This window comes from Rhipicephalus sanguineus, chromosome 1 (assembly GCF_013339695.2).
Source record: "Rhipicephalus sanguineus isolate Rsan-2018 chromosome 1, BIME_Rsan_1.4, whole genome shotgun sequence".
NCBI lineage: Eukaryota > Metazoa > Arthropoda > Arachnida > Ixodida > Ixodidae > Rhipicephalus > Rhipicephalus sanguineus.
Genome location: NC_051176.1, coordinates 153,707,949 through 153,734,732, shown reverse-complemented (window position 1 = coordinate 153,734,732; position 26,784 = coordinate 153,707,949). Strand labels below are relative to the sequence as shown.

At 45.8% G+C, this 26,784-nt stretch overlaps 1 protein-coding gene across 1 annotated transcript; it reads right to left on the bottom strand.

Moving 5' to 3' along the window:
- Positions 1 to 3,696: 3,696 nt before the first annotated feature.
- LOC119387140 (basic helix-loop-helix transcription factor amos) lies at positions 3,697 to 5,931 on the bottom strand. The gene has a single exon (XM_037654452.2). It carries the CDS (start codon positions 5,633 to 5,635, stop codon positions 4,988 to 4,990), a length of 648 nt encoding a protein of 215 aa, XP_037510380.1. The 5' UTR covers positions 5,636 to 5,931; the 3' UTR covers positions 3,697 to 4,987.
- Between the last annotated feature and the right edge of the window lie 20,853 nt (positions 5,932 to 26,784).

Here is a 26,784-nt window from a genome sequence, read left to right as displayed (position 1 = left end):
TGCCCGCTCATGCAACATTTTTAGCAAGAACACTCAAGTGCCAAACAAAAGAACTTCAACTACAACATCTTACTTTTCACGAAGTTTCAAACTGAAGTATACAGACCAAGTTTGGCATGCATGAAGTGTATAACACCCGCGGCCAATTTGCACCCAGACGAAAGCTTGCCCTTGGCCTATAGCAAATCTAGGCATTTTCCTCGCCCCATACATATTCACTGCATAGCGTTTGGAAAGAACAGCCACATAGACGGCGGTCCATCACATTGTGCTTGCATTCAATAAGGCCCTCTCTGTCCGGGAGATTACCGCAAGCTTCGACCAGTTTTGAAAAGGGGAGCACCATCGACTATTATGGGCAGCTGAAGGACGCAGAATTTTTCTTTAGGGACGTACAAGTACCTTGTCGAGTCCCGCACTAAGTATGCAGGCCAGCCTGTCAAGGGCGCTTGCCACTTTTTTTTTTCTTTTTGCCTTTCTACCATTCATATGGGCAGTGCGCTAGAAACCGAAGCGATCGATTAAGCAGTGCCTGTTGCTCTTCTACTGACAACACCATGGCAAATTTGAGAAAATAAACAAAAACAGGAGCGAAATATCTTGGGATGAATGAATATGCCTGAATATTCCATTATTTTTTGTGGGTAACCTCTATCCCTGAAATATGCATTACCGATTTCGTTTACGAACAAATTTCTCCAACTATAAATGACCTGTTGCAATACAGTCTGCCATTTTCTGGTTTTCTCTAAATATATTTTTTTAATCACAGAGTATAGCCGAAGTTGGGTTAGGAAAGCCTAAGATTCTTACAATTTCCGGAACATGTATCGCCATCCCTACATCCATTAATGGTACTTTTTCAGTTTGCTCGCTTCGTCAGTAAATAAATGAAAATAATATGGAACCTCTTCGTATCGGTACTCACAATCATCTCGCGCTCCTCTGGAATCTGTCAGCACTGGTTATGTATGCGGTCCCGCATAAGACGTTATCTGTTCTTTCTCACTGCCGAACTCTATGCACAAGCGGAAATTCGGGCAGACAGAGGAGCAAACGTTTTGACGATGAGCGGGAACTATTGAAAGAGGAGACACTTGGGGCGGCGGCGCCAAGCATTCACCCCTGACCTCTTACTCGACGAGCGCAATCTGTATAGACAGGCGGCTTTCGTTATTTTTTTCTCGTCCTAATCATGGAACGCACCGAGCTCGACGGAACAATGCGGAAGACGCGGCGCAGTGGACCCTCGCTTTTATGCTGTTAAAGAGTAAGCCATGGTACGGGCGCAGACGCCACGCCTTCAGCTGTATGCATGCGATGAGGCTCCGCTTCTTTTTGCGCGTGATTGACGCGTGACGCTCGTGTGAAGGGGCGCAGACAGCGTAGGCACGGAGTTCTTGATGCGGGTGTTTTATCGGCGCCGCCCCTTGTTAGCGCGTCGCTGTTCGTGCGGGCCACGGGCCAGGCGTGCGCAAAGCGGGGTCAAAACGGAGCACTTTGCGGTCATTACCTGCAGGCTGCGCGCGTTCCGTTCCTTCGTATACCGTTGTTCATCGAGCCAGTGATGGTGCGAGGTTCCGCGCTCTCGGTGGAACGCTTCATCCTCGAGCTCTTCGCTATATAAGAGCTGTCATGCTCGCCTTCACGGTCACTTACGCGAGAGGTTCCCGCCCTCGGTTACTGCGGTTGAATGCATTTTACAGTTTGAGCGGGGCTAGCAGGCTCTTCGCGGCCGTTACATTCAATCGAAGCGCGGTGCGCTTCATCTTTCCGGAGTGCATGCGTGTCTTACTTTGGTATGATGCGGCAGGTTAGCGTTAGAATGCATCTGCTGGGACCAATTTTGGGCAAGCGCATGAGTGGTTTTCTGTTTTTTTTGTCATGTACATGCGTGGTCATGTACATGCACTGCACGCAGACTAAGCGCTAAAAGGAATGCTACAATTGACCTGCCGACCACTCTTACAGCGATAACCAAGTAGGATGGCTGGCAATGGCAGTGTCTTCTATTGATGGAAATGACGTGAATTATCTTCAATAACGCCAGTGCGACGACTACCTTTAATTTTTTGTGTGTGTGTCACAAAAGTGCCCCTGATACACGTTGGTTAAACTGTCCCCGCAAATCGTGCTCTGGCTGTAGTTCTCGGAACACCAGTGTAAAAAAAATTAAGCAAGAAAGAAAAATAAAGACACTGCCTGAAATCTTTGCCTTGGTGTTCGTGAAATGAGTGAAGAACGTTTTTCAATAATGCCAAACCAGAGAATTGCCAGATGGCCAACATCACCGGGAAAGTTGCCGCCAATGGATCAGTTTGGAACGTGGTTGATTGTAGATAACATGAAAAACATGAAGGCCATTTGCTCAGCGAGGTTAATCATGCAAAACACGGAATCCGGAAGCGATATAAATATGAATGCTATGGGGGCAGGCATTAGTGCTCTTTGGCCACATTTGGCCCTTAATGCGATAAAAAACTACCGCATCATCGCGAGGGAGGCGTGTATAAATAATGGCACAACTCTGCACGCACACAAAAACCCACAAAAGTAAAAAAACAAAATGTGCACTTCTACTCGATCAAACGTGCTTTAACAGGCACATTTAGGCACGAGCAAGGGAATACAGATGTATAAAAGCATGTCTGGCTAGCACCTACCAGTGTAAGAATCTAGACGCACAATTAAATTTGCTCCGTTTCTAGTCGTTACTCCTCAAGTTGTTTGACGACAAAGTACGATGCTATGAGAAATGAGACCTGCGCAATATATTGCTAATTCGGGCAACGTTTTGCACTTCTGTCAGTGAAAACTTTCGGGTAACAAGCCGCTATAGCGAAGCCAGCAAAAGACGTTATTGCAGCAAAACAGTTTAAATATACAGTTTAAATATGCTGCTTAAATGTTACAGATACACAGCTATCTAGCACGGTATCAGGTTACAAAAACAACTACCTCGCTGATAACTTTTAAAGTTTCTTTTCCCATTGTATGAATTTTTGCTTCCGCCGCTTTTCTCTGTCGCTTCAGAGAAAGGTTGGCACCTCAGCGACGCGTTATACTAGAATGTTTTACGAACTTAAATATCTGGCCGTCCTCTCATAAGCTATCGTGTTAAATACATCGCATCAATCTGCCTTTCCTGCAATTCAGAGCTGACTTGATCGACAAAATGCAAATCAGTAATGTATTTATAAGAAAAGTAAGATCAAATTTCCTTTTGTCAAGGCAGAATTACGCGTATTTCGGAGAAACCGACATAAAATCTTGCGATGGCAGATTATGCCATCGCAAGTTATGCGGTAGCTATGTGCGTTTGCGAAAGCTCAAGAGCATTTAACTATCTTTAAGTATACATGGATAAAGAAAGGCTATTGAAAATATATCCTTCTAATGACGAGCGTCTATCAGAAACTGTTTTCAGTTGGCTTTTTGAGGCCGCCCTTTACTCTATATACTGCATCTTTTATCTCCTGCCAATGCCGTTTCAATACCACGACACGCTGTATTATACATAGAATTCAAGATAACCACACTGGGTATCGCGTATGGCTTGACCGATTCAGCTCAAATGCGCGCCATATTATTAAGTATGTTCTTTAAACGCATATGCTCTGGATAACGCCTTCCAACTGAAGTTCCGCCATTTCAAAAAATGATATTGAAGGCAGAATGACTAGACAAGACTTAGTGTATAACTGAATATTTTATTTCCAACTTCGTAAATGTGTATAAGGCACAAAAGTGTAAGAGCGCGAAATATTTTACAACAGTAACATGCAAAGGCCACGCATTGCCAAAATGGGCTGCAATCCGAAGGCAGTGTATAACTTTAGACAATACTGTGGCATGAAACAACGCTTTGGCACTAGGAGGTTCACACAAAACACATAAAGCTTGAGCAAAGTCTGCGCCTTTAATTATGGCACATTTTGCGTGCACCTTCGGCGCCGTAAACAATCTCTATAGGTATAATCGAAAATGGGAATGCCTCGTAAAAGCTTATAGAACCGCAAGTATATATGGACTAGTACGATGCTCTCAGGCTTTGAAAATACTGAGCAGCTCTATGGTTCTTCACTTGGCAGTTCTGACCGCGCGTAGCCGGACAACACGACGTAATCAAGCCTCCAATATACAATGCCACTCGGAAGCATAACAACAATATCAACAAAAGCGTGTAGATGAGTTTGAATGAAACATACAAAAAAAACTTGAAATGTTTGTTGCGTAAGAACCAACACAACGCAAGGCAAATGAACAAAATAATAAGATTTAGAAACACCGGAATGCAAGGTTATGCTAAGCTAACATCAGAACAGGTGAATAATACTAACCATTTGATGAAAAATCCCTGACATGATAGATTTTGTCCTTGTTGCGCGGAGGTAGCTGGTGGTATTTTGGAATGTTTGAATAGTCGCACACAAGTCGAGAGCTTGAGTATTAGCCGATCTCATACAATCATGGACACTAACGAACCTACTAACTTTTCGTGAATGTTAAGAGTTTTTCCTGTCCCTGTCCTGATAATATAGTGTAAGATATCTGTGCATGGCTACATGCAAAAAGAAAAGTAAAATAAACTGGGCGCATAATCTGTACGCGGCATGTCACATTCGTCCTTTTGACTGTGGTGGAGTTCGCTCAGCAACTCACCTCAATCTATATAAAACACGACGCCACTCAATTCAGCAATACTGATAAAAGCAGGGGCTGACTCCAGTCACGTGTACAGAGAGTAGGAGTATTTCAAGTCCCACATGCAAAATCGCGATGCTGTGTCACCGTAGACGGCAGTCAGTTCGCCACAAATTGTTCCGAGTCCTTTCATGACCGCATATCTTTTCCAGCATGCCCAGACCAGAAGCTCCTGAGCACATGTGTGCTTTCGCCATGTGCGCAGCAGCTACATTGGCACATTCAATAACAGAAAGGAGAGGATACCGTGCAAATGTCAGATGCGCGGACTGGCTGAACGACGTCACTGTCTGAGGAGCAGTTCGCTGAGTGCGTTGATGTAGCTCTGCGCCATCTGGAGCGTTTCGAACTTGGAGAGCTTTCGGTCGTTTCCCAGCGACGGTACCACCTCTCTCAGCCTGTCGAAAGCAACGTTCAGCGAGTGCATTCGGCGCCTTTCTCGAGCGTTGGCGGCGAGCCGCCTCTTCTTGAGGACAACCTGGGTCGGCGGAGCCTTGTCCGAGGGCTTTCTCTTGCTACTGGATCCCTTCCCGAAGGGCGAAGTGCTCTTACAGCCTTGGGAAGAATATTCGCTTCCATTCTCAGCATCGGAGTCGAACTCGTCAGACTCGCCTTCGTCTCTTGTGGGTCCCCGGAACGGCAGCACTGAGTCGAGGTGTCCGACCACATGAGCCCGCGGTACCGGACAGAGCTCCGTGAGGCTCGCGGGGCTCTCGGAGTTGGGCGAGCAGGGTGGTAATGTCGCTGGGCTCGACACAGGTGTTGGGCATCCGTCTGACAGAGGAACCCCGTACGTTGAAGGCTTGGTCTGTTCGTGTTGGTTATGCAGCGATGCATAGCAGGCGAAGTCGTGGTGCTGCTGCTGCTCAAGCAGGGCCATGTCTGTGAGGCAGTTGACAGCCATGGCCAAGGCGGCACTAGCGGGGTTCATTGCAGCTGTCGACGGCGCTATAAGGAAGAGCGCTGATGAGAGCACGCGATGGCGTAGCCCACCCGTCCACTGTGGTACATTCAAACGAGCCCGCTCAGCGGTACGATATGCAAGGGACTGGGTGAGGAGTGCCTGGCTTGCGACTGGGCCGCCGGGTCTCTGGATCAAGGAGGCGGCTCGGCTTGGCCTTGGCTGTTCTGGGCCGGTTCTCAACGGCAAGGCAGCGCCGCGTGGCGGTCGATGCTGCACTCCGTGGCGATTGTCGGGGCGCTTCTGGCTGCGAGCCGCTCGGCTTCTGGTGTGCCTGGCAGCGGGACCCGAGGAAGTCTTTGCCTCCGGGGGCGCCGGCAGGAGCATCCCCCTCGGGGGAGGAGAACTGCCACAACGACCAATGAACGGGAGGCGTCCGCCGACCAGGTTTCGTTTTTGCTTCTTGGCGCGCACCCCTCGGGGCTGCCCTTGCCCGGATGCACCCCACCTCCCATTTCCCCCTCGTCTCAGAACGGTTCTTTTCCTCCTCTTGGTCTTAGCTACCTGAACGATTGTGGCACACCCGGGAGCCGTCTCTCAACTTTCTCGTTTCCTCTTCAGTGATGGGAGAGGACCGAGAGAGTGCATGCGGCTACCGTTCAGGAGTGCCGCTTTTCTCCCTCGCTTGTTGTCGTCGTCCTCTGGCGGCTTGCGCGTGATTAAGGCAGCGTGCGGGTTCCGTTAGGAAAAACAGCAAAAGAAAGTTAATAGGTGCGTGCGGATTCTCCCTCTCCCGTCTACTCGGCAGCCCAGGGTGCCCGTCTGTCGCCCCGCAGAAAGGTCTGCAGCGGCGCGAGATGCGCCTGGCAGATCTCTGCTGTGCATGCTGCATGAGCGCCTGCGTCCCGGGCATGGGGTGCGTGCTGCGCACTCGGCTGACCGGAAGGGAGATCTGCTCTTTGGGGAAAACAGAGAAAAGGCTTCTGCCGCGTGCTTCATGTCAGGGTGTTGACTTTCACAGGACAAGCGGCAGTTAGCTGAAAGTCGCGACCAAGCTCACGGTTCGTCTGGTTTTTGAGTGAAGTCGGCAGGCATGCTCGCACAGCGTGTGCACACGAAACGCTGAGACATTTCCGTCACTGCTGGTTTTCTAGCCGATGGCCTGACGAAAGTCTGAGATGGTGTAGTGTGCGTACAGCCGTTGGCCCGAGTACGTTCTGTGTCTCGTGGTGTCAGTATGCTTTATATCACACGGAGCCCAGCCTGAACTGAACACATTAAATAAAAGAGGTGCTTCAATGCATAGTGTCAGGATTATTATATATGCCGTAATAGCTACGGAAATCACGAGCGCCACTCCTTTGGTGAAAAGGCAGGGCGTTACATGCCTTCGGAGAGCTATCAATTACTCCATTGAACTGCGCATAGCGTGTGCCCTCGCTGTGCCTATATATTAGTGTAAGCACAACCATATCCATCGATATATGAAGTCGTTTAGTGCGCTGAAAAAGTTATGTCAGCCGTGCCTCTTTTTCAAGCGCAGTAGGCGTAAATATGGAATCTCACCGGCTATAGGCTGCTCGCAACGGTCAGCTCATTTGCTTGTTGATAGTGGGTTGATTATTTTTTTTATTAAACGACTCTGTGAACGCGTTTTAAGTACTTTGCGATCGGCGGTAACTGCCAGCATGGCTGGGCAAAGATACATTGAAATTGTATCGCGATACGATACATGATACTCGGGCAATAAGTATTTTAGAGACAGGTACAAGATACAACAGTGATTGTATCCGACACGATACTTTCCAATTATATCTTAAGGATACTTCGATAATCTCGCAAATTTGTTAGTTGAGATCTATATGATATAGCAGCAAACGCCTATGCACAAAAATATTTCCTTGGCATTTTTTTAAACTGCAACCAATTTTGTTTCATTTGAATGAAATGTTTGTTTGTATCTCAAATGTTTTATCGTTCTTGCTCAAAGTATATCAGTTTCATTCCAAAACAACTCATTGGGATTGCTTTTGCTGCTTAATAGGACAGCTCTTTATACATTTCGCTGACAGTGGTCTTTGCTTACAGCTTTTGTAATTCATGGGAGTCGCTGCTCTTCTTGCCGACCAGCTAGTGGGTTGCCATCTAAATACACGAACTTCAGTAAGAAGCCTGTGCACGATGGCGCAAATGCGTGTGTTCGTTCATAAACGTATTACCGCTTACGCAATACCGTATCACCGGACAAGTGTGCAGTTGCAACAACGCTGCTAACGACATATTTTGTGACGCATCGTGTATATGTAGAGGACATAAAGATACAATTACTTTTCATATACTATTTAACTGCTGTCGTAAAGCTTTCGTTAGCGACATACCAAGGTGCAATCTTGTAACAATTGTTCCTCTACGAGAGAACATGTGCAACCCAGAAACGTCGCAGTACATCGCGGCTATTCACATTATTTCCACTTAGAGCTCCGATTGCCTAGCGATTAGTAACAGTAAAACAATCCAGGGATGCCTAAATAAGGAAGATGAATATATCTAAGTGAAATAGAAAGGCGGTTCGGTATCAAACATTCAGAGTGAATAAGCATAGAAACACGATGCTAGCGGTACCACTAAAACTGTGACAGTTAAGCATGAAGTATCGTCAACTTACCTGTTACGGTAAGACAATAGAAAATTCAATTCCTATAGAAAATAGCCATAAAGGGCTTGTTGGGACACTCGTGACAAAAACGAAGCATTTTGTATAACAACCTTTGCTGAATCCCCTTTCTAACATTTTTAAGATGGCTCCTAATAATTTCCATTATTCTAATACACTCAATTTCACTATTTTACTAAGTAGTAAGCAGAATTTTTAAAAGTGTATACTCAAGCTACGCCCAGATTATTGCATATTCGACCTGAAAATCGCCTTGACATAACAGCAAACTAAAGTGAAATGCAAATGTGTAAACAGTAGTACAAATGACGCAGACAGTTAAAAGTAAGAATAAAGCTGAGAGCTATTTTGGCAGCGCGTCATAAGACATATCGCAGTAACCAGATAGGAAAAAACAGTACAGAGACCTAGGTAATTTGTGCGGTGCAAAAGGACAGCTAAGAAAGCACTTGTGCTAACAATCACATTATGATCTTAAAAACTTTTTGCGTAAAGATAGCAGGAAGACAAAGACACGGTACCCCAAAATATCTTCTGTTAGGTAAATGCTTTCTCGGTTAGCGTCGGTACCGGTGGTGCTATAGTTGACAGAGCCTTATTTGCATATAAGCCAACCTCTTCCCATGTAAGTGAAACTTACATCCATGAGATCCTTCAAATCGCTGATGCGTGAAAGCCACGAGAAGCAAAGCAACCCCATCCTTGCATTCTTCGGACTTCATAACAAAGCACCATGCACGAGAAACTTCGATAACTACATTATAGCGGCATCTAAATTTGCGTGATAGACGCCACGCGCATGGGAGTACGCGGCAGAGGACATTGACTAAAAGCAAATGTCATGGCACTGACGCAGCTAAAAAGTAAAAAAACAAATCCAGAAGACAAAAGGTTGGCTGGGCGTAGACGTTCGCGCGCTGGTTCTTCTCGAGACGTCGTGAGCGCCACCACGTGACGCTCCTGCACCAATAGGGACGCGCAGACCTCGTCGCCTGCCCTCGCTGAAGGACTCTGGCAGAAAGATAAAAGAATGTCTCTGTCCTTAGTTTCCTTCCGGTGGCGTAGTGGCAGCACTATCAGCTTCACAAGGGAAGTTCAGTCAACGATTGTTTCGCACGGAGGCGGTGCGATCGAAGTATCTTCTATTTTAAGATACGCGATGCACTATTTCACGTATCGGAAAGACAGATACTGATACACGTCTTCCGAGACGTATCGCGATACGGATACAATATACCCAAAGAGTATCTAAGGTAGTATCTAAGATACATGTATGTTCGATACTGCCAAGCACTGACTTCCAGCACGTTCGCGTTACTTTAATCGCCATACTTTGCAGGGCGCGGTGCCGGCATGCTGAAAAAATGTGATTTGGTTCAAAACAGCGACGCGACGCGTTATATCACTGTGCTGTAGATGCAGTGCTATCCTTTAATTAGCTATGACTTTTGAGTAGTTCTTATGAACTTAATGAGTCCTAAAACAAAAAACAAAACAAATCAAAACAAAAACGTACCCGCCATTAACAAAGGGTGTGGGCCTGCTCTTCGAAAACTGTTTTTGCCCTCTGGTATAAAAGTGCGGAGGCAGGGGTTCCACAGAAGTCTCTTTCAACGATAGATCACTAGATCACATTATTGAAGTTACCCTATATCGCTCTTTGAGCGACTATTTACAACAGGGATGCGCATTTCATAGCTGCGGGACATCTCCCCTGAACAAAAAAAAATGCCTATATAGGAAGAAGAAATGCCTGAAGCCACCACAAATCATACGTCCATTTTTATTCTTCCCCTGAGGAGGACGTACCGTTCCAGCATTGTGTGATAGACTATACTTTCTTGCTTTCCGCGGCTTCAGAATCCATTCATCGTTGTTCGGGTTCTGACAGGAAAAGAACGAAAAGGCGACGCTAGCGCATTCTTCTCGTTCCTCCTGCGGCCCACAAAATGCGCAACGGCGTAGTCTCTTTTTCTTACTTTGGGCAAAGGAAAGCGGAGAAGGAAATAATCTGCGTCTCGGCTGAAGACAGCTTTGCCGCGTTTTTATGCCATATATAGAAGCGGACGTATTTTATAGGCGCTGAACTATAGTCGCTGCTAAATGGATGTTCTGCGCACGACAGTGTCATCTTCTAGCCATTCCGGTTGTCAGATTTCTGTCTTTCGACATGCCTCAGGAGTGCGTATTCGGTTCTGGTATTGCTTCATCGCGAAAAAAAAAAAGAAAAGAAGAACTCAGCGCAAGGTAATAAATAAAGTCAGGCAACGCTGTCTAGGAGAAAGGTCCGTTACAGTCTTCGACTTCATTTTCTATGTTGTTCAGCCCCTCCATCCAAGTCGGACATTTCGAATGCGAAAGGGAAAGTGGAGCACCAGTTTTAGGTTGCACCCGAAAATTCAAAAGAACGGTACCACCTTTGTGAACCGACAGCTACATTTATGCATAGTATCCAATTTTTTCATGTCCTGAAAAAAAAAAGGGGGTCATTGAAAGAGAGAGGAGCAAAAAAGACGGGGAGTTATTCGTAGGTCTCTTGTGCGGTAAACTGTGCTGTGGATACGAAGAATAATAGAGAAGGAAAGCGCGAACGAACAATATGGAAGTATTTGTCACGTATTCATACAAAATGTATACGCTGAAAGATGTACTTTTATATCGCTTGTATCGGCCGTACGAAATATAGTTGGAAGTCTGTTCCCGTCCTGTGTACTACACGTGCCTTCTTTGTCAGTGTTTCTCGCGCTGCTCTTCAAAAGTCAGAGTATGAACCAACTGGCCCAAACAAAAGTTTTTCCCATCGAAGCAATGGTCAACGAGTGCACACTATATAGTTCTAAATGAATGCTTCACTGTAGAGGTCTTTTACCGAAGCCGCAGTGTTCGCGAAAGAGCTTTCTGTCCTTTGTTTAGCAGTATCATGTAGGAACCGCGATTTAACGCCATATACAGGGTGTTTCAAGAAAATTTTCCTCACCAATGGACAACGATTTGTATATACTAACAAGCATTCATCTAACCGATCCCCCGTAATTTCTGGTGTGCGGCAGCTACAGTACTCGGACCACTACTTTTCCTCATTTACATAAAATACCTTCCATCTATAACGTCCTCTAACATTCGTCGATTTGCAGGAGACCGCGTCGTGCATCGTTTTATAAGAACCACCAGTGACATTAATACGCTCCAAAATGATCTCGACCTCATTGAATTTTGGTGTAATGGCTGGATAATGTACTTAAACGTAAAGAAAACATCTTTAATATCTTTAAATCGCATTCAACATTACCAACTAGCGACTTACACCATTTTACGTTCCGCAGTTTCATCTGCAGAACGTTGTGAATACCTTGCATCAAGTTTTCAAACGACCTGTCCTGGTCAACTCATGTGGACAACGTAATCAGTTTCGCCAATCGTGCTTTGGGTAATACCTGGGGTTTAAGTTTAACGTCCTAAAACCACGATATGATTATGAGCGACGCCGTAGTGGAGGGCTCCGGAAATTTCGACCACCTGGGGTTTTTTCACGTGCACCTAAATCTAAGTACACGGGCCACAGGCATCTTCGCCTCCATCGAAAATGCAGCCGCCACAGCCGGGATTCGATCCCGCGACCTTCGGGTCAGCAGGCGAGCGCCATAACCACCAGACCACCAGTGGCGGGGCTTCTCGAAACATTGTTTAACGCTTGTAAATTCCATCCCTCATGTAACACTCCGACTGGAGCCTTTTAGGTGTATTAAAATAAATAAATAAATAAATAAATAAATAAATAAATAAATAAATAAATAAATAAATAAATAAATAAATAAATGTCCTAAAATTCTCAGAAATAAGGGGATTGTAATATTTGCTCGCTGCCTTCATAATTACTATTTCTGTAGCGGCAGACATCTTAAGATTTTTAGAGGCATCAGTTACGAAAGTAACTAAATAAATTAAATTAGCTTTTTAATTAGTGAAGAGAGGCAGTCGGGTCAAATGTGAGAATTGAATCCCTTCCTGCATGCGAAAAGCCCATGGCCAACTTTGAGATTTCGAAAAGGTCGGTTCCGATAAATACTGAGGAATAATGAAATTCGACCAAGTTCACCGAGGAAACCGAAATTGGGGCGCAAATGAACGCAACTAGCAGACGACGAGAATGACGTCGCGTTTCACGACAACGACTGCAGTAGTGTTAGTTATTCTACATTCGTTAATGTATGTGCGACGTGCGTGCTATTATCGCAAGCACAGCCCGCACACTCACGAAGCGAAGTCGATCGATAGTTGATGTAACGACTCTCGCTCATTCTGGACGTCTCGCTCAGAAGAGTGCATATATATGTACAAGACAGCCTCGTCCTTCCGCGTTTCGGTTTCGCTTGCGAAAGTGGTCAGATTTCATCACTCTGTCAAATTTACCCGCGTCCGCCTTTAGGAAATCTCAAAGCGGCAATGAGATATTCGCAGAAAGTTCCCCGATTCTCCCATTTGACCCGACCGTCTGTCTCCACTAATTAAAAAGTTAATCGATATAAATTCTTTAATTACAGCCGTAATTGATGCCTCTAGTCATGTTAAGATGTCTGCGCCGCAGAAAAGTTAATTAGGAAAGCAGCGAGCAAGCACTGCATTTCCGTTGGTTGGTTGGTTGAAAAACGTTATTTGGGTCCTGCAAGGCGCGCGTCAGCGCGCAGCGGGCGACTCCCACGTAGGGACCGTCAGACCAAGCCTGCCGGCCGCTCCGCGGGCGTGCTGTAATTCCTTAGAAATTTCGGACACATTTCTTGAAGCACCTTGTATATAAGCGATCCTTCTTCCTTATCCTGGTTTTGCTCCATGCTGAGCTCCTTGTCTGGGCAATCATCGTGCCTTGCACTGACGTGCGTCCCTCTTGAATACAACTAGAAGGCAGCTACACCGATTGCAGTAAACACAGTCGGGGTTGCGCCTTTTTCGATGCTCTCGCATTCCGGTCGCTGAGTAGAATGACGCCATGACCACTGAAATGCATCTATGCTGGTCTCACAGCTCGCATTTGATGAGTCAAAGCGTCCGCTATCCAGCCAGTTAACTGTCGAACACTTATGAACATAAAACAAAACTAACTTTAATTAGCAGGAATAGTAGATACATTTCATTTAAAACATTCACAAGCACTCAGTAAGGCCCCATAAAAAAGCGGTGCTGTTGGTCGGGCTGGTGGGGTGAGACTGCCGCAAGGTTGCGTTTCTTCTTTCGTCGGCAGCGTTTTCCCTTTCTCCATGAGCCGACAAAGACGACGGCGAACTGCACTCTGATGGTCGCCCGTTTAAAGTGGGTAACAAAGGAAGAAGGGTTCGAAGATAAGAAGGCATCCCCCAGTCGGGACATATGTGGGGAAAGGACGCTCCTTCGGCGGCACTTCAAAGACAAACACACACAGCACATGGCGGCTCGCTTCAAGAGGGGAAGAACAGCATCCATCAAGAACAAAGCAGTATCGGACCTGTAAGTGATTACAGCACTAAAGGAAAGCAGATGATTTTTCAAGGGCTCGTTTATCTTTGTTAGACACAATATTAATGAGAAGTAACAGACAATAACGCCAAGGAAAGTACAGGTGGTGTTATCTGTAGTATTTAGAATATAAATGTGAAGAAAGTAAAGTGGACGAAAAGATGACTTGCCGCCGGCAGGGACCGAACCTGCGACCTTCGAATAACGCGTCCGATGCTCTACCACTGAGCTACGGCGGCGGTCATCCTCCCGTCCACTTTCTGGGGTATATATGTTGATTTGAACCTAGGAGTGTTAGTCAGCGCCAATCGCAGCCATGGCGGCAAGTGTGGAACACTCTTTTTTTTTGCCTGTTGGCGTCACGTAGCACGTGATCTTTTTACAAGTTGGCAGCTGACCAATAGTCCCTCGCATACTACCTGAATGCATTAAGTCTGCCAGCACGAGACCCTCGCTATGAATGAAGGAAAGCAGATGATTTTTCAAGGGCTCGTTTATCTTTGTTAGACACAATATTAATGAGAACTAACAGACAATAACGCCAAGGAAAGTACAGGGGGTGTTATCTGTAGTATTTAGAATATAAATGTGAAGAAAGTAAAGTGGACGAAAAGATGACTTGCCGCCGGCAGGGACCGAACCTGCGACCTTCGAATAACGCGTCCGATGCTCTACCACTGAGCTACGGCGGCGGTCATCCCTCCCGTCCACTTTCTGGGGTATATATGTTGATTTAAACCTAGGAGTGTTAGTCAGCGCCAATCGCAGCCATGGCGGCAAGTGTGGAACACTTTTTTTTTGCCTGTTGGCGTCACGTAGCACGTGATCTTTTTACAAGTTCGCAGCTGACCAATAATCCGTCGCATACTACCTGAAGGCATTAAGTCTGCCAGGACGAGACCCTCGCTATGAATGAAGAAAAGCAGATGATTTTTCAAGGGCTCGTTTATCTTTGTTAGAAACAATATTAATGAGAACTAACAGACAATAACGCCAAGGAAAGTACAGGGGGTGTTATCTGTAGTATTTAGAATATAAATGTGAAGAAAGTAAAGTGGACGAAAAGATGACTTGCCGCCGGCAGGGACCGAACCTGCGACCTTCGAATAACGCGTCCGATGCTCTACCACTGAGCTACGGCGGCGGTCATCCTCCCGTCCACTTTCCGGGGTATATATGTTGATTTAAACCTAGGAGTGTTAGTCAGCGCCAATCGCAGCCATGGCGGCAAGTGTGGAACACTCTTTTTTTTTTTGCCTGTTGGCGTCACGAAGCACGTGATCTTTTTACAAGTTGGCAGCTGACCAATAAGGCTGCCAGGACGAGACCCTCATAGCGAGGGTCTCGTCTTGGCAGACTTAATGCCTTCAGGTAGTATGCGAGGGATTATTGGTCAGCTGCCAACTTGTAAAAAGATCACGTGCTACGTGACGCCAACAGGCAAAAAAAAGAGTGTTCCACACTTGCCGCCATGGCTGCGATTGGCGCTGACTAACACTCCTAGGTTTAAATCAACATATATACCCCAGAAAGTGGACGGAAGGATGACCGCCGCCGTAGCTCAGTGGTAGAGCATCGGACGCGTTATTCGAAGGTCGCAGGTTCGGTCCCTGCCGGCGGCAAGTCATCTTTTCGTCCACTTTACTTTCTTCACACTTATATTCTAAATACTACAGATAACACCCCCTGTACTTTCCTTGGCGTTATTGTCTGTTCTCATTAATACAGCACTAAAGGTAAAAAGTGTATGCTTCTATACAGAGAGTTAGTCTACGTTAGATGGAAGTAGGGAATACAATGTTTAGAAGAGCCGCGAATTAAGTGGGTAAATTGTATGGGATTCATGGTCGGCACCAGCGCAAGGGGCAACGACAAAGAGAGGGAGATACTGTGTTGGTCGTGTCACTCTGTTTTTCCTTTTCCCTATGCCGCACGACGCACACGGATATGAGAAAATGCCCCTTCATCGCCGATGAACCATTCAGTCAGCAAGACTAATTGCTCAATAATTAATTTAGTGCGTGCTGCAATTTCGTAATCAAAGCAGTGCTTTGCTCAAGGAAGGAAGGAGTACAAAAGGGAGAAGGCAGGGAAAGGAATGTAATCCTGAGAGTAGCGTGCATGTTAAAGAATGTGTTCACTAAATATCTTGCGACAAAGGATGGAATTCCTTGATGTAATGAGACATGGCATCCCACGCTTTCAAGGCGCATGTAATGCTTCTTTACAGTGTCTCGGGAGATTGTGGGCATGTTCGTCAGAACTAATCACAGTCTCTGGGAAAGTACTCACAGGCATAGAGGCACGTGTAGAGGATGATGGCAGGGGTAAAATATTTTATGGTCTGCGAGTGCGTGCGAAGTGCATTCTTGCGTCCTCTGACGTAACTCTGAGATGCTTGGATAGAACATCTGATGAAATGTCGCTTTCTCTGGACGCATGGTATTGCGTATATATGTAGTCCTCGAGAGTTTAAAGGGAATCACATGGATCGCCTGCATTTCGCGGAAGAACCAGCAAACCAAACAAGCGCACACCTCTCGGCAACCTGCAGAAGAGGTGAGGCGGCAGGTCAAGCACGAATGCACAAACGCTATCTGGATGTTTCTGCCTTTTGAAAGCTTAAAGTTAACTTGAACTAAATCTTATGAAGAAGCGCACCGCATGGGTTCACGAAGCACAGCTCATTAACTGCAACAGTCGAATTCAATTTATTTGCTGATTAATATAATTTTCCTTTACACTTCAACGGACATTACAAGAATGACAAGATAATGATACTTGGCCTCGCTCAAAACATGCAAATAACCCATTGAACAGCAGGGAATGACGTAATTTCAGAACTTCAATTTCGCGCAGACAGAAGTGAGAAAACACATCGCATCGACTCTCGCTTGTTTGACGTGACGCAAACGGCATGCAGCATTATGTGCGCAAATGTCTGGAGCTGCCGGCGCAGGTAGCGTGCACGAAGCAACGAGCCATCACTGCTCGTTGAGCCTTTGGATTTGGAAGTGCCGCATATTACTTGGAAAATCGGGCGAGCGCCTTTTACGATTGTTGTTGGGTGGAGTAACGCCTTTGCTGCTCCCTAGAATGGGCAAACGTCAGCTAGTCAAGTGCAGATGACGAAAGCAGGACGATCCAGCATACGTCCGGAGTACTCCTTGTATCTTATTAAGCTTTTCTACAATACTAGAAAAGCCAGTGCTACCGTGAGAGGAGGCTTGGTAAACCAGAAGACAGGCAAAATCTAAACACGACGGCGTGTCAAGGTTCCCGCACCAGACGCCGTGACGTCGTGCATTGGTTTCGACAGCGTATACGCTTGGATCCAGTAACTTTTCATCGGTGAACTTGGATCATATGGTACTCTACGAGAGCCAGTAACTGAACTTTGCAAAATTTGAGGACGTTTACTTTCTCACAGTGGGCAAAATACGAAAAGAAAGTACACTGAAATTCGTGACGTCATGCAGAAACTGATCAATTAATCTGGTCTTACCTGTCTTTACGTCTGGAAGTCTGCCCACCGATTACGGAACGTGCGCGATTCTTGTTTAACTGAGATATCCGCTTGCGAGCTATTCATTCAAATAAATCTCGCTAATCGTAAGTGCATTAATTGCCTCAGTTATTACTCTCTGCTCGTGAAAATGCCCCCCACCCTAATCGTCAGCGGTATTTTCATTGATGGGTTTCGAATGCATCGATTTCTTCACTATTTGTTGTACAGGTATAAAGCTCCGCCGTTATAGTGCACACATTCCAATGATCTGGTTCTCGGCGGTCATCAACCCGTAATCGCAGCGCATCGAGATGCATGAACGCTCGAAAGCTCATCTTCCTGCCGGCCTTCAAACACATGCCATGGCGCGAACTCATTGATACTTCTTTTAACCCTTTGAGCTGATCGAGCAATTACGTACGCTGCAACCCGCAGTTAATTTGAGGCTACATTGGTGCCCTTAATTCCTTGTGGCGTGTGCGCGTCCCCCGTGGGCAATGCTACGTCATCAAAAGAATTTCCCGGGTCACTCGTGGCAAACGACCTTCAAATGTTTCACTAATTTTGGTGTCCTTTCGGGTCACTGCTCCTCCCATGACTCCTTCTAAGGAAGTTGAGCAGGGGCGCGCCGTGTGGTCGGCATATTTATGGCGTTGATAATCGCTAAGCATGTTCGCTTGCAGCTGCTGGAACGCTGTGACGCCCTTATGGCGGTACGGAGTCGTTCCTTCCAACGGGCCTGTTCACTACGCAAACACGAGCGATATTCTCAACTCAGGCGCAAGAAAACAGCTGCTTGAAGCGGCTACGAAATGATTTGGACGCTTGCTATCCCTATACTGTCGTAGAACTCAAGACCTTCTAATAACACAGAATGAAACAGTTCGAAAATAGCCAAGGCAGCTCTATCTCTCTCTGAGCATGCACACACTCTTAGAAACATACACATTTTCTTATATTATTCAAGTCATATCCTCACATTGTCCGAGGGTGTCACTGGAGGGGCTGAAGGGGTCGTTACAATTTTGCATAAAACAGATCCGCAGTGAAAACGTGCACGTTTGGGAAAGGATTCCATACGGTATTAGTTTTTACAAAACTGAGTTGGCGCACAGACTCATCCTTATTCGGTACTCTCTAATTTTAAACAAGCGGTCAGTCCGGACAGAGATGAAATTCGGTGGCTGGGTACACTTATCACCAACTATACCATTTTACCGCGTATATAAGCATTAGCCATGGTGATCTTCGGTTACGGTACGAGCACACTGTCCGATGTAGTTCGACTTTCGTCGCTGCACAACCAACGGGCCTGCACTGTTGTGGTCCGCTATACGGTGGTAAAGTGGTTACGGTGCTCGGCTGCTCATCCGATGGTCGCGGGTTCCATCACGTCCGCGGCAGTCGCATTTTGATGGAGGCGAGCTGCTAGAGGCCCGTGTTCTGTGCGATGTCAGAGCACGCTAAAGAACACCAGATGGCCGAAATTTCCGGAGCCCTCCACTACGGCGTGCGTCATAATCATTCCGAGGTTATGGCACGTAAAACCCTAGGTATTGTTATTATTATTATTATTATTATTATTATTATTATTATTATTATTATTATTATTATTATTATTATTATTATTATTATTATCATTGCACTTTTCTGGTACGTTCCTATTTCCTCAACATATGGCATTTTTGTGAAGGATCCTTAAGAGGGCAAACGTATTCAAAAACTGGCCTAATGTACGTTTGATAAGCGGTGTTTGTGAGGTAGAAAGTTCCGGATTTAAAGTTTCTTTGAAGTTTAGCGTTGTGCATGCGTTCGCAACAACGCAATCCACATTCAAAGAGTAATTATCTCAAAAAAAAAAAAAGAACAGCCTCATACACCCAAATACTTTTGTGTAGATTCCTTAGTGATAATATTTGCGGTTATTTATAGGATACTTATAAGTAAGGTTGGCACAATATACGCTTATGTACCGTGATAAGCGCTGAAGTGTTACAACTGTCCGTTTTCATAGTCCCTCTGTCTCGCAACATATATGCCACTAGTTTTGAACCAGTGGAATTCATAAGTGCGACATGCTTTGATTGCAGCCCTGATGGACTTGCCGGTCACCAGACGTTTCCTTTCATTTCACAACTCGCTTCCGTTACCCAACAGTTCGGCCGTCGTATGCGGTCCAAAAGATAATATTATCTGGGGTTTAACGTCCCAAAACAGCGATATGATTATGAGACACGCCGTAGTGGAGGGCTCCGTAAATTTCGACCACCCGGGGTTCTTTAACGTGCACCTAAATCTAAGTACACGGGCCTCGAACATTTTCGCCTCCATTTAAAATGCAGCCGCCGCGGCCGGGACTCGATCCCGCGACCTTCGGGTCAGCAGTCGAGCGCCATAACCACTAGACCATCGTGGCGGGGCGTGGTCCAAAAGAACCGGCACAATGCCGGGTCTGCAACCTGATGCTCCAGCCGTGCTCGGACACTCATGCGAGGGGAAAAAAAAGAAGAAAGGAAAGAGAAGGACAGAGACCCACCGACTCGCGTGGCCCGAAACACCCTGCACGCGTCGTTGCACCCCTTCTGCGACGACTTGATATCGGAAAGTATATTGAAAAAAAGTCCCAATGAGCGGGGAAACCTCGCGATCACAGCCGCGAAAAGACTGGTCGTATAATGCCTTGCGGCGAGAGTAAATGGCCGATGGGGCCCGTCTCGTGAGCTATACGCTCCAGGGGTCTGTCGTGTGCCCGACACGAGCGCAATTAGTAGCGGCGACAGGCACGAGTCGTGCCCTCAGCGCGAGAGGCACAGAGGAACTCCATGGCTAGTGATACGGAAGCTCAGGAAGCTGAGATCGAGCTAATGGGATGTTAGTAGTAAATGTGAAGTCCAAGCAACGGCAAATTATCAGGTGCCGGGGAGAACAGCCTCCTTTTTAGAGCGCGGCTTTTAGGAGCCCGTTTCTGGGTTAAGCGTCGCGTCGCTGGTTGTCCATCACCGTAACCGAGCGACAGAGCACAGCGGAAGAGCTCCTGGCTCGCGCGCCTCTAGCAATGCGACGCTCTTGTCTTGTCCTGCAGTTTGCGCAAACAAAATCCAAATAAAATCAAACAATAAACTGAAATAGTCCGTAAGTGCAGTTGGCGCCGCCGAAATATTATATAAAGAAAAATAATAAATGAAAAATATCTAATGAAAGTAAAAAAAATAGAAAATTTTTACAAATAATATATTAAAAGATACAAAGAAGAGGAAAGAGCGTCCTGTAGCTGTACGTTGCACCCATACGTATCTACCAATTATTTTGCTTCAATATGCATCGCCAAATGAAATCACGCGTACACCTGCGCTCACATTTCGCATTTGGGAGTATCGTAATCTTCGAGATTATTTTTCTTCTGTTTCTCTAGTTATTTTTGTTTATGGAATTCGCTGGTGATCTGAGCATCGGTATTCACTGAGATGTTTTTTGTTGTTGTTGTTGTTGTTTTTGTTTCTTTACGTTACGCAGTCTACTAATATGCAGTTAGGTAATTCGTTGTAATATACAACGTTGCATTTATTTGCTTTCTGGTTAAGGCCGCTGAATTCGTGCACGCAAATAAGCGTTCAATGTATATACGTCTCAACGACTGCGACTATTTTCTTTCAGTGAGCAACAGGGATGAAACGGTGCCGTGACCGGGATTCCTGTTCGTTGATTCTTGGTATCGCCACTTACCGACATGGCCAGATTTGCTATTGTGCCCTCGGCGTGTGCGTCGCCTCACGTGAGTCAATCACCAATTAATGGCTGCACAACTGTGCACCTGCCGCAGATTCCTGAGCCGCAAGTTGTTCTATATTGCGCGTCAGAATGCCCACGAAAAAAACTGGAACGTGACTTCCCGCAATTAATGCGTTCCGAACAGGGCGCTTTTTATCATTATTAAACGTAGCGCAAAACAACACGGACAATATAGAGTGGTAACATACACAGCGCAGCTATCAAATGAAATTTATTGACGAACATTCACACATATATACACAAGGAACAAGACATGTGATGAGAGAATGAAAAAGATGCTTTAGTGACTAGCACTGAGGTATAATCTATTTCAATAGGGGGCAACACTATCGATGGCCTCGCGACACATGCATCACCACATCTGTAGATACAGAACGCTTCTTCAATTTCTCGCTCCGTTTTTCCATTAAATCTTGCTAGCACACTTGCTTCCGTCAACCGCTTTTTATAAGGCTTTTTTTTTTTCTAAGCGGTGCTTTTATGAGTTACAGATTTCGGTGGCGCCGGCATCGTACGATAAAAAAACCCCGTGCAGGCCATGCGGCCCTCGAAGGTACGCCGGACTTGAGCGTATTTGTATGCGCCGTTTTACAATAATTGATACATTCTCGGTCGTGGGCTTGTCGAGCATCAGCCGTTTCTGATATGACAATCCGATATTTTGTCGAAGTCACTGGTTACTTCATGTTGCCATATTTCACTGTTTCGCGCATGAGCGCCGTTGTTGGCTGTAGCAGCATAAATGTTGCGCACCTAAGCACGTGGGTGAAGCTCCAATTCCCGGCATGGAGAAAGAAAGAAAGAAAGAAAGAAAGAAAGAAAGAAAGAAAGAAAGAAAGAAAGAAAGAAAGAAAGAAAGAAAGAAAGAAAGAAAGAAAGAAAGAAAGAAAGAAAGTACGTGAGGCACGCCCAAGCCAAGCGTTGCTTGCCCCCCTCTTCCAGACAGGGAATTGGCTCCTAATGTTTTCTTATCATCTTGGCATTGGATTGCTTACGAATAAATTTTGTCCGACCTCTCATACCGCACGATTAAAGAACAATACGGAAAAAGGAAAAACCAAGTAAGTCGTTGGAGGTCGGTGCTGATGAGAATTACTCGCTCGAGAATTACTGACTTTCAGTCAATGTGTCGGTTGAGAAATTACAGGCCTTACTGCAGTGTTTTCAGTAACGCGCTCATTAGGTGCTAATTCTTTTTTTTAAGGAAAAGTTAAACAGCCTGCGACACAGGAAAAATACCACAACACCAGACTCCAGCGCGCATTGCATATTTCATATATGGCTCCAGCCAAAGTTGTGCGATTGTCCGCACTATTTCGGTCAGATATTTCGAGGTAAAGCCAACACTTGTTCGAGCAGGGGCCACGTGCGAGGCACCTGTAGGCGTGAATTGTCATGACTGGACTGACAATCACGCATGAAAGGAGAGAGAGAAATATCATTTATTGGAAGGCAGGGAAGAGAGGTCGGCCTGAGCTAGTGAGCTCTAGCCTGCTACTCTGGATGAATGACAAGGCAGATATCGTGATGCGACATCGGTGACTTGCATGCATGACATGAGCGAGAAGAGGTTGTTAGGATGACGCTGCATAAATTACATGTATGCAGGACTAAAAGCATGGCATGGTTAAGCTAAAATGTATGCAATAGCACGAATAACAAGGTGTGCAAGGCACGCAATAAATGAAATATTTGACATGGTAAATATGACAAGCATTGGACATGGCATAAAGGATACGGCATTTTAGCATTTGTATGACATGGCATACATGACGAAAGTTCAGGGGGAAATGGAATCTTGAAGAGATGAATAATCCTTGAACAGGGGGTGTCGCTGGAGCCAAGTCTCCTTGTCGAAACGTTGGCTCCAAAAATCCATGCCCCGGCAGCCGCATTTTCAATGAAGGGGAAAATGCTTGAGGCCCGTGTACTCAGATAAAGCTGCACATGAAAGAAACCCAGGTGACCGAAAGTTCCGGAGCCCTTTACTACGGCGTCCCTCATAATCATATCGTGGTTTTGGGACGTTAAACCCCAACAATTATTGCATAAACGTTGGGTCCAGCTACACCCCCTGTTCAAGGATTTTTCATAACATACATGACGTGAGGTGAAATGAATCACAAGAATTTCGAATGCAGTTTTTCATTCATAACTTGCACATGCATGTGGCCCATGTCGTGCATGCAACTTACCCTGCGCGCTATCAGAAATCGATGTCGTATGGTGGCTTCTCTGCAGCATTTTAGAGTTTTGCGGGTAGCACTTCTGAGTTTAACTGAGGCTCCAATTTCGAGTCATATATGCAGCAGCCAAAAGAAAGAAAGAAAGAAAGAAAGAAGGAAAGAAGGAAAGAAAGAGGAGTTGTCTGTGTGAGCTGCCGGTCGGTGTGAATGGCATAACTTTTAAACATGATGAGTGGTTTTCAGCGCAAACAACGAATACACAGAGAAGAAGGAACACGAACACCAGCGCTGTCTCACAACTAACTTTATTAGCAACGAAATCACACATTTTATAGCACAACCTATCCCACGTGGGCACACGTCGATGATGCCATATCAGCGATACAGTACAAATTCAAAGGTGTAACTAAACATATTGTATCACGAAGCAAAACAGTTCAAGAAAGCAATCTCTCTGTCATGCAAGGTGATAGATGGCACACTTACACAACTAGGGCCTTTTTTTAAGATATAAAACGCCTCCATAATCTCCCTGGTGGCTTTCTTGAACTGTTTTGCTTCGTGATACAATATGTTTAGTTACACCTTTGAATTTGTACTGTATCGCTGATATGGCATCATCGACGTGTGCCCACGTGGGATAGGTTGTGCTATAAAATGTGTGATTTCGTTGCTAATAAAGTTAGTTGTGAGACAGCGCTGGTGTTCGTGTTCCTTCTTCTCTGTGTATTCGTTGTTTGCGCTGAAAACCACTCATCATGTTTAACGCAATCCAACTCGCCCAAATGTCGGTTCTTCGGCATAACTTTTAGCCTCCTTGTAGTGTTAATACGGAATGAGTGCCGATAGATGCGACCAGATCATATAAAGAATGCGCAAACTTATCGTTTGTGCGGCAATACCTTTCTCACTATACAGGGTGTTTCTGCTTAAAAGCACCAAGTATTAAAAAATTAAGCATAGGCGCGACGCGTCTGCAATCAGCGCAACATTGTTCAGAGCCATATAGAGCACGTCAGAATATTTTTTCCAATCCGCCAAACTCGGCAATTAACAAAAATTGCTTAATGAAGTTTTTAAATAGTAACTTTTGAGAAAAGTTTTCAATAGAAAAGTTGTAGCGCTTGATCAGAAACGTCCAATTTTTCAGTCTGTGTTAAAATAACTCCCTTGCTTAATTTTTTTCCGGCTTTTCTTTAAAGCGCGCGAATTAAAAAAAAAATACCGCGTGACTGCCGCCACACGCGCGGCGCTTTTAGTGCCCTCAAATGTAAGTTGAACGAATTATCAAAGGCTGCTTGGCGCGCGAAGGTTTATTGAGCAGGCTACCGGCGACTGCGATGGACGTCAAGTGACAAAATGAGCATATCGTTTCAACAACGAAAAAATTCTTCAACGAAAGAACGGCAGCCAAGAAGCAAATGCTACATAAGATCGTAGGCAGCATTTGGTGCAGCGTGGGTATTTTTTCATTTCTTTTCGCACCAGTGAAGAAACATATTCGAAGGGGTGAGGGTGACAGCATGATGAAGGACCAAGATAAAGATGCACTCACACGTGACGGCCGCTCTTTCGTAGATCTTTTGTTTTTGTTTTTTAGATGGTACGCCTCTATCATCATTTAGCGCCCATCGCAGTCGCCGGTAGCCTGCTCAATCGACCTTCAAGCGTGGAGCAGCCTTTGATAATTTGTTTAACTTACATTTGAGGACACTAGAAACGACGTGCTTTTGGCGGCAGTCACGTGCTGTTTTTTAAAATTCGCGCGCTTTATAGAAAGGCCGGGAAAAAATTAAGCAGGGGAGTTAGCACAGATTTAAAAATTCGATGTTTCTGAACAAGCGCTACAACTTTTGCAGTGAAAACTTTTCTCTAGAGTTACTATTTAGAAAGTTCATTAAGCAATCTTTGTTAATTACCGAGCTTGGCGGATTGGAAAAAATAATATTCTCACGTGCTATATATGTCTCAGAACAATACTGCACTAATTGGAGATGCGTAGCACCTATGTTTAATTTTTTAATGCTTGGTGCTTTTTAGCACCAAGCATTAACGTTATCGTGGGGTCAGTATAGGCGATGCGCAAAGCGCCGACGACGCCATCTGCCGCCACGGCTCGGAAGTGCTGACGGGTCCCGGCGAGCAGTGTTCCCGCTAGCGTCTACGCGAGTGCACGGATGGATGTGTTTTCATCGTGATTTAACGACTCTGTCGGGCCTCAGCGATGTCCAAAAATAACTGCTGCGTTGTCGGCTGCTCAAACACACACAAAAAATCGCCAGGAACGCACTTCTACAAGTTTCCGGTGCTATTTCATGAGCGAGAGCGACGGCGGTGGTGGATTACGGCTGTACGACGTAGAAGGTAAGCAATCGCGCTTTGTTTACGGCACTGTTAGAACGATTACCGTGTTTTTATTTCTCCAATTATGTCGCTACGTCTTCAGCGAACGCTACTACGCTTACACTTGGTCACCTCGCCTGCATTGTAGACGCTACAATGCACATGAGGTTGTTATTACTGATAAGACGCGATGCCTAGGCTCTCTTGAAAAATGAATGGCGCGAAGCGCAATGCCAGAGAATGTGGGGCAGGTGACGGCTCCTTTACAAAAGCGCCGTGGAATCACACGTGTGCTGCACGAAATCGGCTGCATTCTACCCAGGGGCATTGCCAGAAATTTTTTTCAGGGGGGGGGGGTTCAACCATGCTTTATGTATGTTCGTGCGTGCATTTGTATGTGTGCGTGTATATATACGCAAGCAAAACTGAAAAATTTCGGGGGGGGGGTTGAACCCCTAACACCCCCCCCCCCCTGGCTACGCCCCTGATTCTACCTAATGATGGCACTGGAATGCGATCACCGGTGCCTGCGTACGGCTCACAAAGGAGGCGGCCGGAGAGCATCCACTGATAGGATCCCATGGCACGTCGGTAACGTGATAACGCATACGCTGAGTGGCGGCACAAGCGGCGCTTCTGCAGCCCGACCGCGCTCGCCCGCTCCCTAAAAAAAGAAAAAAGAAAGAACATAAGAAACAGCTCAATTCGCTTAAGAAAGGTCGAAATAATAAGAGAACGCCTGCTTTCACTTATAGACAAAGAAATATATTTTTTTCAGCGAGATTACAAGGGGTCGACTGACATGCACCGACGTTCTTATCTGAACACACCCAGCAAATATGTAGCCAAGCTGCTATGACAAGCTAGGTGACCACCACCTCCGCAGTGACTCAGTCCCGTGCCACTAGCGCAAGCTGCCGAGATATTTTTTCACAAGTTTATCGTGCTGGTTTCAAAGTTTTCCCAACGCTGACCCTTCGCGTGGCCGCACCCGTGAAATCCATGCGCCGGTGCGACAGCGCTCCCTCAAAATCTACTATATAAACACATGGCACGTAAACGAAGCTACTGTGTCGAGAAAAAAACGTTGGTTCACTCGTCAACGCATGCAGGCATTAGTGATCGGGACGTTATAAAGAAAGCGGTGTACTTACGATGAGCTCCACTTCGTAGGGAAGCTTGTTGACGCTTG